This window comes from Myodes glareolus, chromosome 27 (assembly GCF_982192425.1).
Source record: "Myodes glareolus chromosome 27, mMyoGla1.1, whole genome shotgun sequence".
NCBI classification, from domain to species: domain Eukaryota; kingdom Metazoa; phylum Chordata; class Mammalia; order Rodentia; family Cricetidae; genus Myodes; species Myodes glareolus.
The window spans coordinates 7,805,548-7,817,957 of record NC_142052.1 but is presented as its reverse complement, the minus strand read 5'-3'; the positions used below and the strand labels follow the sequence as shown (position 1 = coordinate 7,817,957).

The following is a 12,410-nucleotide window of genomic DNA, read 5'->3' as shown; positions in this document are numbered from 1 at the left end:
AAAATGTGTAACATACGTGTGTGAAATGTCAGAACGAATCACATGACTTTGTATGTTGAGTTAATTATTGAAAACAATAAATTTTTAAAAGTGGACAAAAGATCACGTGGACTGAAATTGTTACATTAAAATGCATATTCTGAACTCTCTCCTGGAGTACCTCTGTTGACCTCCTATTTTCTGTGATTCTTTCTAAGAACCTTTGCCATCTTTCAGTGTTCTGACGCTAGTATAATAGGGCAGGGGGCCCCACTACAATATAAGACAACACGTAAAATTCTCTGCAACAGCTTAACTTGTTCTTCACCTGAACAATTCCAGGTACTCTTTAAGATATGGCTGAAGCATCATTTTCCCTTTAAACAGCCCCTGACATGTAAATGTTCCTTCCCTGGAAAATACTGCCCAATCAAGAAAAACCTGGTAACCAAAGGTTACTCTCGGCTTCATGAAAAAGACATAGATTATCTTTTCTTCTAAACAGTCTTCTCAAATCTGTTAATACAACTCGAATCCTTGGATGATAGAGATGGCAACTTCTTCCAGAACCAAGGAAAAGCCTGCTTACAGACCTGAAAGCTCAAAACAGAGCAATCGGGAAGCACACTATTATAAAATTTCTCAAGACAGGGGTTACTCTTCCATAACACAATATACCGCATATGCAGGCATCGTCTAACATTTTCCCCCTGCAGTAGGTGAAGATAAAACAAACAAAACAAATCAGGTTGCCATTCCTAATGTGGATAATATTAGACTGTGTTTTGTCTCCGACATGGGAGACTCGAGCCTTCTAAAGAATATGAAACCATGGTAGACTCACATGTTGCCTTGCAAGTACAGTGACATTTCAAAACCAGTAGAATTCTTCACTCCTTTGCCAATAAAGACATAAAAATGATGAGGACACGGTTTTGTAAATTAGGCAGGATTCAAGCTTCAAATGTTGATTAACATGAATTGACAAAAAAATGAATTTCCAAGATTCCATGAAGTTTGCCGCAAACATATTGACCAAACTCCCAAAGCATAAGAGGTCCTACATTTTACTGCCTGATAATGAAAAGCAACAGGTGGAGAAGTGGGAAGTAGACCACGGGGTTTACAGGCTAGCTCCTGAACAGTGCTCTGATATCGATTCTTCTCTGAGCAGAAGGTCTTCCTTACTAACCAGGCTGTTAGCTTCAGATACAGTCCCTGGAAGAACAAACACCACACTCCATGCTGGTAGGAAGGAAGGATTTATTTTCTTTCAGATAAAAATCACAAAGACAAGTATCTATCCTCAGCACTAAAAGGGGCGTGTGAGAAGCATTAGTGACTAGAAGCCTCGTGGATTACAATTCTGGCTAATTTTGGAGCTATTGCAGGACTCAATGTCTGTTAGGAAATGCAACAGCTTGGCCATCTTAATTTTCAAAACATTGAACTCTACCGAGCTGTATCAATTACTTTATGCCACTGTGACCAACCACTTGAAAGAAATAATTCAAGGGAAAGATTATTTTTGTTCGTAGTTTAGGAGGGATTGGTCAGTCAGATGAGAAAGGCACGGCAGAAGAGCTTACATTCTAGCTGATTGAAATCGAAGGAAATAAACAGAAGGAGCCACAGCATGATAAAGACCACCCCCCTCAAGACACACTCACCAGTGACCTGCTTCCTCTAACAAAGTCCTACCTCCTAATTATGTGATTGGTCAAGGACTGGCCCATTAAATGAGAGTCTTAATAATCCAATCATCTCTTAAAACATCCTCAAAGGCATACTAAGAAGTATCTTCTACTAACGTCTTAGGCCTTTGTCAAGACAACCAAGCTAACTTTAGACCAGTTAATACCTGTTTAGTTGGTAAAGTGCTTGCCTTGAAAGCACATGGACCTACAATGAGTACCCAAAGCCCACATGAAAACAACATAGACTGGTAGGCTCTTAAAATCCCAACCCCAGGGAGATATAACCGGCAAATTTTTGGAACTTGCTGCCAGCTAGCCTAACCTACTGGGTGAGGCTCAGGCCAATGACAGCTCCTGACCTAAAAAACCATGTGCACTGTATCTGAGGAATGACATTGAGGTTAGACCTTTGAGGAATGACCTCTGACCTCTACACACATGCATACACATATGCATGCTCACTTCCCTCCCTACACACACACACCTGCACATGCAGAAGCATCCACATAAATAAGCATGCACACACAGGAACTTAATTAAATAAAAGCTGATAGAAAAAAATGCCTCAAGATTTTGTGCATTTCCTGACCAATAATACAGAGCATTGGTTTTCTCTGGGAAATTTTTCCAAATATAAATTCCCACAAGTACCTGTGGTATGGTAAGGAATTGTCTAGCATTTAGGCTTTCATTTAGATCCAAGATAGATTTATAAGGCATAAGGAGATCACATCACTGTATTCTAAGAAATTGACCAAATAGAATCAAAAAATAATTGTTATTATCAACTATAACATAGAAATTTCCTCTATCCTTTATGTTAAACCCAAGAATTAACTAAATGAAAGAAAAAATATCCTAGATTAAAATCGATTCTTGAATGAGAGAAGGAACTCCAAGTATATAAGTCCTAATCAACAAATGACAGAAAATCTGTGGCTTCACACAGAAAGCAATTATGATATGGCCTGCGATTCACAGGGCCCCAAAGCTAAACCAGATGATGCCAGTAATGGCTACCTTGCTATTCAGCATGACTTTGGATGAATGAAAAATATCAGTTTACTGGACAATGAGCAATAGCTCTCAGGCATTCTTCCTCCTTACTCTTAATTTCCGTATGCCCCGTTACTGGCTGTTAAGGAAGATGAGGATTAGTAGAGAAACTAAGATCCCCTGTCCCCAGGAGGAACTAACGAGCACACACACCACTAAGTGTGTTACGGAGCCTGGTAGCAAAGTTTCCGACATGACTGTGCTGGATGAACTCAGCCCAAGTGAATAACCTTTCTGGACCTGTGACTTGAGCCAGGGAGAGAGCAGAAGGTCTTGTTGTATTGTCATGACCCAACATCAAGAGGCTAATAATGCAATCCCCTATTGTATATACTGCTAACTGTATCTCCCTGTAACAGCCCACATTGATGAAAACGGCACATACATTAGGTCTCCCTGGCCCTCTTGAACTTGGATTTTAGAGAATGAACCGGCCTGAGCGACAACTGATGGTGGGTAAAATAGGTGGTGATGCAGCTACAGAACTAGGGCACTGGCAAGGAAGAGACATGACATAACAAATGGAAACTTAGAAAGACGCCTCCTAGATGCTGAGAGGTGAAGAAGTGACACTATTGAGCATGTTCAGGGCCATTCTGTCACGAGCCTCTGAGGAAAAACACCCTGCTGTGACTCTCCCAAAATGGCACAACACCTCATATGACTTCCTGGTTGGTCATATCCACTACAATGTCCACTCACAATTTTCTGGCCATTCATTTCAGACTTATTGAAAAATCTGTCATGTAAAGTGGAGGATGACCCCACCTCCTGTCCCAATACTAACCGACACCACTGTTCCCATAGACACCACTCAGCCATCCCATGGGTCCATAAACGCCACCCCACTTGTGGTACACACAAATAAAAAGGTTGAATTGATGTCCATCTTGAAAAGGGAGGGATACAGTTATTTGGGATGGGTTGACGCCACTACATTTTATTGGCCATCAGAGAAGCTCCTTTCAAGGCACAGTGAGCTGGTGTTTCCTGACTAATGTGGGTCTTTCATGGTGTCTCCAAGAACTGTGACTAATAATAAGTTACAAGACACCCTGCACATAACCAATATATAGTGTAGAAACCAGAAATTAACTCACTAGTCTCCTAGAAACTTGGTGACTTTTACCTTTCAGAATAGTCATAAAAATTCTTCGATTTTATGGAAACATTCCAAATAGATCATGCAGGCTCTAGAGAACTATAAGAAGCTTTATAAATGAGTAAATAACCTGTTTGCCATTCACACTCATCCTGTATAGTCATTTAGTTAGTAAAGACGCTACAAGTTTGTCTTCGCTTTCAACTAGGTGTGACCCATGTCTAAGGACATTCAAATTAATAGCAACTAATTCTCTCTACATTATCACAAACAATATAACGATCCTATAATTCATCCTGGAGGGCAAATAGCTGTACAGTTCATTAATACATACTGTAGTAGATTATCTTGATGGATTGGCATATCTTAGATTAAAATGATAATTACCATTGAGGTGCACACATTGCTCACAGAGCCCATGTAGAAAACAGTGGGAAATACATTAGGTCTCTATGCTATTGTTTGGTTGGGGAGTAAATTCTTGACCTTATTCTACTTGAATCTTATGGCAGAAACATCTTCCTGTCAGTGAAAAGGTGTCTGACTGAGAAGAAATGCAAACCCAAAGACAAGAAAGATATTTCCTGCTCTAAAGTAGAAACTAATGGCTTACGATGTGTCTATCCTTAGCTAAGTATGTCTGGGATTGGCATATGGTTAAGGGTAGTGATGCAAAGTAGCCTTGTCTTGCTGTTTAATGCCCTATTGACACAGCTTCATTTCAATGATGTATGGAAAAAAATGGACAAGGCTTCATCCCTGCCTCAGACAGTCCCTAGCAGAGTGATGGATGGAACTTACTGAAAAGTCATCAGAAGTCATGATGACAGAGAAATGCAGCTTGGATACGACTATGAGATAACTCTTGTGCTCTCCTTAGACTTCTGCACATTCTACCAAGAAAACACTGGCTTATTTTTGTTTCATACTATTTTTTCAAGAATGGAAATGAAAGTGGCAGAAAATCATTACATCAGTGTGTGAACCTATCAAACAACAACCAAAAAATTTAGGGAAGTATTTTGTATAGAAGGTAGCCTTTAAGGTTAAAGTATTTTCTTCTACAGCAAATACCAGGCATGCCTACTTTTTGTGAAAATGGCTTCTCCTTCTGAAGCCAGTGACAGCATCTTATCTGCCCAGGACAAGGAAGAACAAAGGACAGACATACTTCCTGCTCGTGCTAAATGAAATTGACACTTAGAAATGTATGCTTAGAAATATAAACATGCTATCATTTCCTCTGCACATGACTCTGGGAACTGGGAACTGGGAACTGGTATAGGTGCTATTGCTCTGCCCAGTGTATCTCTGCAAATTCTAGACTGTCTTTGGTCTTCTGTCTTCTAAAGCATACATGGAACAGTGGAAGGCTCGCTTATTCACTAGCAAATGGGGCAAAACTTTAATTTTTGACCATCACGATATTTTTGTTTTTCCACAGCTATCATATCCTCCATAAAATCTCAAATTAATAACAGAAAAAAAACCTGCAATAGAAATGTAATTTATTTATTTTCTTTTTAAATGATTTCCTATATTTATATACCTAAACTGGGAGGGTGGTTACTAAATCATGCCTACAAATATATGTTATTTCTTTTTTTAATTTTCATGTGTTTTTGTGTCCATGTAGGCTTGCATATGTGTGGGCCCACCTGAGTAGCAGACCTGCATAGAGACCCAAGGTTGATATCAGAAATTATCCTGATGGCTCTTCCATCATACTCAATGAGGCAGGGTCTTGCTATCAAACCTAGGGCTCGCAGACATGGCTCACCTTGCTAGGCAGTTTGCTCAGGGATTCATCTCTACCTCCTGAGGTTATAGAACAGATGGACCACACACCATCTGGCATTCACATGTCATCTAGAGATGCAAGCTCTAGCTCTTTGCCTCACTGCAAGAGCTTTAACCATTGGGCCATCATCCCAGTCACTATCATTACTTGCCATTTGTCTATTGGTTGTAAACAATTTGAAAAGCACTTTCGTCTTTATTTTTCACTTTTTATATAATTTTCAGCATAATAATTTCATTATTCATTTTTGAGTGGGTAAGCCTGAAATTCTTATCTCCTATCTCAATAGTGAAGAACGTCAAAGGAATGTGATTTCAAAAAATACTCAAGGTTTCATATTCTCTTTATATATAGCTGTGATTATAAAACCAAGAACATGATGACATCCAACATAGGACCATAAACATTTTCCTAATTGTGCAATTTTTCTATAGAAAGACAATCATAAAATAAACACAAAGGTATAGGTAAATATAAGATCTTTTATTAACCAAACTTTGTTTTTAAGATTATAAAATAATACATGATCTTTGAGAAAACTTGAGAATTACTAAAATGTTTTACCTAAATATTCTCATTAGATTCCAATTTCCTAGAGCAGTAACTGCTAATTTCTTATTATGCAAATAATGGCATACATATTTATCTTATAGAAATATTATATTTATTATATACTTATTGTCCTATCAGCACACAAAGATATCTCAATTATTTAATTTTTCATTATTGAGATAATAATACAGTCATGTCATTTACTTGTCCCCTTTCTTCCCTCTAAATGGACCCATGCATAACTACTCCCTCTCTAAAATCATGGCTCCTACTTTTCATTAATCATTGTTATACATATGTGCACATATTCCTAGAAAAAAACATTCAGTCTGTATCATGTTACTCGTATTTAAGTTTTCAGGGCTGACCGTTTGGTCTCGGATCACCAATTGGTGCCCTCTTTCCTAGGGAAGACTATTTCTCCCATTCTCTGCTTTTCCTGGTTGTCTATAGTTCTTTATCAATTAAAAATATTTCAATGATTTTACTGTAATTTCTATTATTTAAAACAGTTTTTAAATTTAAATAGATTTTGATCACATTCCTTCTTCCCCGCAACCTTCCAAATCCTCTCCCCCTCCTGCCCCACCCAAATTCAAGTGCTTTGTCAAAACACAAACATCTTTTAATAGCTGTAGAATCACATCATATTGAATCATTTTGATGGAGAATAATTTCTCAACTAACTCTCATGGAGGCTGTGCGGGTTGTTTCTACCTTGTAGAAACTCATAACTTCCGCATTCAGTTATTAACCTAATATAATAAACTTCCAGAAAGCCTGCTGTGGAGAGAGTACTGTGAGGGACAAATGTACTGAATGGCATTAGGTCAGTATGGCCCCTGGTTTACACGTGCTCAGTAAGTCCAGGTTAAACGTCGGCTCTCACCTTCGTGGCCAAAGATTTAAGCTTTCCTAGCAGTGATTGTTTGTTGGAATACACAACATCCTCTTCGTTGTCTTCCCCTTCCATGATAGCGCAGCTGTCCGCCGCTGGGAGTTCACACTCTTTGGAGTTAGTCGTCATTACTAGTTTAGAATATTTGTATTCCAGCCTAAGCAGTGATAAATAAATATGTAAGTAACAAGCTAGCCATTTATAGTAATAATAAAAATCATATTTATTATAACCATTCATACGCTGGCTTCTAAAATACTCCTGATAGTAACACAGAGTTTCTCCAACAGCAAATTCCCCTCATCTGAGACTATAGCTTTAAATGGTCTCACTTATAAACCAGCTACATAAAAGTATTCCCCGGGATGTCAGAGAATCAGTTCAATACAGTTAATTTTATCACTTATTTTGCATCGACCTTACTATCCAGTTAGAAGGTACATTTGTACAACCGAGAAAAGCCTTGAGGTCAGAATGCATTTCCTTGATGTATTAATATGTCAATACCAATTCGCTACCACAGCTTCTCAAGTTTAGCTCATAAAAGATGAGAATGTCGTGCAGATGACTTGCTTTTCACTGCATCTCTATTTCCTTTGTATTTTTACTCTTCACTCGTGACTTTAGATATTACAATTATTCCTAGAAATTAGAACACAAACCCCCCTTGGCCCACTAAGCTCCACATCGTCCCCAAAGATTCAAGGGGCACATGCAAGGGTTGGACTCGGCATTCAGACTCAGCATGTCTGAGACCTGGAATAAACAAAGATGATATTTGTCCATAGCTTAGCCTGTTTCTCTGAAAAATCTCTGTACAAGAAAATAAATATGAAATATGGGAGAAGTCAGATTATGTCAGAGAGAGAAAAACAGGCCCACCTTCGGGTCTCAGCCCTGCTCCTAACTGGGTAACTTAGAGACTTTTTCATTTTTATAAAATCTATATGACATATGACTAATTCAGTAGTTAGTGATGTTCCATCCACTTCTAATTATCAAAATAAGAATAATTTATTCTTCCTACTTTCTCAAATGCCTTGTCTACACCTTCCTCACCAGAAAAAAAAATGTCTTATGGCACCGAAGGAATGAACAACATACAATAATAAGGTCTAAATTTTCACAACATAAGCAGACTTTCCGGGTCTCATAATTCATCCCAATGATGTTACTTACTTTTGATTCTTTTTCCAAAAGTAGCATGTTAAAGCCACCAACAAAACAGCTGTGAAGGCCCCCGCACCAGCGCCCACTTTCAGCCAGAAGTCAACGGTTTCACAGGCTGACAGCTTTTTCTCAGGTAAAGCAATCCCTTTAATGCACCACTTTGGTTCATTCCATACATATAATGTTTCCTTTTAAAACAAATAAATTAGACCATAGATGAGATTAGAAGGGAGATTAGGGTTGCACTATAAAGGCTAGAATTGGTACTGGGTCAATGAATCACACAGAAGAAAGAGTTATGCTATCTCATGCTCATCGTAAGCATAAAGGGCATATCCTATTCAGTTAATATTAAGGAACCATCTAGGAAGAAAGGAAAGAGATATAGAAAATAAGTAAATAATGAATTAAAATGCAAAACTCAAGCAAAGACATGCACTGTCACATTGCAGGGCTCACTATGTGCCGAAGAAGCTGAATACAAATCATTCCACTTTGACACTTTGTTTGGACTTTTTTCCTCAAATTTTTATGATTCGAGGGTCATTACTACCTATACCAACCATTCTCACCCTCCCAAAGTAGATGATTTAATTCTTACAGCAATGTCCATGTGCCCTAAATAGCAAATGACAATCAACCAGTGAACAAGAAAGCAGACACACTGGGTCTTAACACACATTTTAAAAGGTAAAGTGATGAAATGAAAAGGCTCAAATGTGGAAATCAGAGCTCAGGGCTCTTCCTTTCATATCTTAGTATTTTATGACCAGTAGCTCCTTACATGTTCATTAAAGCCAATGACATGGGGCACTATGTGTTCTGCCTGGCTCACCACTAAATTTTCCGGCATATGCTGGTCACTTTATCTACACTCCAGCAAAGAAATCCAGTCATGTTTCACTTTACGGCTTACGTGCAGAGATACATTTCTACCGTTAGCTATGAACTCATTAAATTAAACACAGGGGGAGGGTTTGCTATGAGGAGAAGTTTCAACCAGGTTTCTAATAAGCTCTTTCAGCATGCTTTCCTAGAAAGGTTATTAGTGACCCTGTGGTTTTAGTCCATGACAACTATTAACATTCTTATTTAACTCAACATCAATAAATTACTTTGGAAATGGGTAACATTTTTATAAGAATGAGGAATGGGAAAGGCAGAGGCACACTTAGGTTCACCAACACCTAAATGTACGCCAGAGTAAATGTACACTCCAGCACATTTGAACCTCATCTGAAGTACATTCTACCAACACCATCCAAAAGGTTTGTGTGAAGTCAGACAGTTTTATCCAACGTATAGAAATGAAAGATATATTTAAAGGATCCATTGTCTAGTAGCTATATTCCAAGCATCTCAAAAACTCAAAATTATAAAGATATGTGTAAATCCAAAATGCCAAACTATTCAGTCAGAAATTCAGATACTGCCAATGAAAGAGTGTTAGTGGGGAAAGTTCTGAGGTACTCTGAAACTACTTGTTAGAAAGTCTGGTCCAGGCATCTGATCGGGTGTCTCCAGGAGCACACAGACAGCTGACACGGCAGCTGACAGTTCCTTCTTCCAGCATGAAGGGCTATTTGGAACAGGATTTAGATACATTTGGTGATAAATTTGGTATTTCTCTTACTGATAACACTGTATCACTTCAAATCTTTATTGCTGCACTGTGTTAGATATGATGCTTACCACATACTCAGAACCTGGTATAGACTTTTAAGATCTCAATTTGATAAGAGTCCTTTTCTCACAAGCCATGAAGTCTTTTTTGCTTCTATCAGCTCTGCCTAAAGTACATTCTGTAAGCTATACACACCTGTGTTTGAGATACAGGACAGTGGAAGTTATACCCAGTAAATACAGAGTGGAGAACTGAAAAGAGCGGGAAAGGAAATGGGGCTGAAACAGTCCTTAAAAATAAATGCTTAGAATTTTAAAAGATACACACCGAAGTATATTTTTGTAATTATTATTTTTGTTCAATTGTGAAGCTTTAACATCCAAAGAAATCTATTTATTCACAGACATGGAAATAGCAGTTGATATCTGTTTAGGATGCCTGGATAAATTAGTCCTTACCTGAAATCCTCTTTTGCAGGCTCCCTCGATTTCATGGAAGTCATGCTCCGTGCAAAGAGGGCAAGCCTCTGCACTCTCCCATAGAAAGTAGAACGCACAACCATCACAGGTGCCAGCTGGACACTTGCTGAAATGTTAAAGAAACAGCAACCTTTTAAGGCATGCAGTCCCTCCAATCAATACCGCAGTTCCCAAATACTGGGAAGTGTTGCATTAATGCTGAGGAAACTCTTACAGAAAACAGAAAATGGCTAAAGGAGCTGAGCCCACAATGATAACCTCTCATGCTATCATTTTGAGTGGCTGGAACAAAACAGACAAATGATGCTGAGTACAGGGAGGGTGTGAAGAAAAGGGGAACCCTCATATGTTGCAGACAAGGATGGGAATAGCCCCACTACTTTCAGAGAGTCTCGCATTTCTTCAAACAACCAAACATGAAAGTATCATATAATCAGGCAAGTTTGCTCATAGGTATAAACCCAAGAGGAGCAAAATGTACTCCACACCAAGGCTGATAATGAATGTCGACAGCAACATCACTCAGGGTAAAGCAATGAGAACAGTTGGGAGACAAAGTTCTAAGCCTCAGATGCCAAGTGGACTATAGTTCCTCTTGAAGACAACATACCTTGGGGAGGTAATCTGGGGAGAGAACTAGGGTATATTACAGCAGGAGAACAAAAAGTATTTAAGCTAATATACTAACCATCCTTGGGTCTCCCCGGACTTACGATGACTTAAAAGGGTGATGATGCAGTCGAGGGACACAGTAGACCTGGGGTAGATTGCACAGAGCAACCACAGGCAGAACCTAAGTGAATACTTTATGAATGCCTGCTTTCTGATGTGTGAGCCAACTTCATCATCTTGCTTCTTTTGACTAAGGAGCACATAAAGAACATTGGCTCTAAATTACTTTGTTATTGCTGTATATGCCCTGACTGAACCAGAATCTATCTGAAAAGATTCTGGTACAAACAGCTACTTTTTATGAATGTGCAAAATCTAGAGACTATTCTTCTAATTTGTCTGTTTAACTTCTAGTCCCTTTAAATCAGTCCATGTGCCTAGAGGTTTTTCCTGCAACTTCCTTCAGACCATTCAAATGCTAAGAAAGAGTCTCCTGAATACTCATTAGTTAAAAGATAGGCACAAAACAATAAGGATAAAAACATGATCCATTTTAAAGGCTTTAACATAAAACTTTATTGTTATATTAACTGTCCATATTGATAGGCTTCATAAAGACATTTCAATACAATCATGCACTTTGGTCATACCCCCTCATCTTCCATTTTTACCTACTCCCAAATATTCTTTTCATTCCCCTGGTGGGATAACTTCTCCTTTCTTGTCATCCATTTCTATAATCTTTATCTACCTCAAGTTTAGAATCTAGAAATAAGAAGAACATCGAGGGTTTATGTTTTAATCGGACTTATTTTCCTTTGCATAGCGATGTCCAACTGTAGCCATTTTCTGCAAACAACTTAATTCTGTTCCTCTTCCCCCCCCCCCCCCGTTTTTCTTTATGGCTGAATCAAACTCCAATGTGTATACGTGTCATGATATCTTGATTTTGGATATTGTATATATCACTTCAATAAATGTAGATGTGTAAATATCTCTGTGGTACATTAACACTCATTAAGGTGAGCCATATGACAGTGTTATCTTTAGTTTTTTGAGAAACTTCCACGTTGATTTCCAAAGTCACTGGGCTAATTGATAGTCACAGAGAAATGAATAGAGATTCCTTTCCCCATACATCCTTGCTAACTAGCGTTCACTGTTTACTTAGTGATAACTATTATAACAGGGGCGAGATACAATTCCAATGGAGTTTTAACCTACAACACCCCCATGGCTAAAGGTGTTGAACATCATTTTATATATGTACTGGACATTGGCGTTTCATCTTCTATGAATTGTTTGCTCATCCTATTAACTAATTTGTCACGTGGGTTCACGTGGGTGCACGTGTGTGTGCACATGCATTCAAGTGACAGAGGACAACCTCAAGCGTTGTTTCTCAGGTGCTATCCAGTTTACCTTACAATATGGCAGCCC

At 38.5% G+C, this 12,410-nt stretch overlaps 1 protein-coding gene across 2 annotated transcripts in view; it reads right to left on the bottom strand.

The window, feature by feature from the left end:
- Nucleotides 1-12,410, bottom strand: part of Elapor2 (endosome-lysosome associated apoptosis and autophagy regulator family member 2) — a 164,234-nt gene that overhangs the window by 7,360 nt on the left and 144,464 nt on the right. For both annotated transcript variants that reach the window (XM_085684180.2, XM_085684181.2), the window contains exons 19-21: nucleotides 10,338-10,464; nucleotides 8,265-8,443; nucleotides 7,077-7,242 (exon numbers count right to left, since the gene is read on the bottom strand). In XM_085684180.2, the coding sequence (XP_085540306.2) occupies nucleotides 7,077-7,242; nucleotides 8,265-8,443; nucleotides 10,338-10,464 (472 nt within the window). The remainder of the gene's footprint in view (nucleotides 1-7,076; nucleotides 7,243-8,264; nucleotides 8,444-10,337; nucleotides 10,465-12,410) is intronic.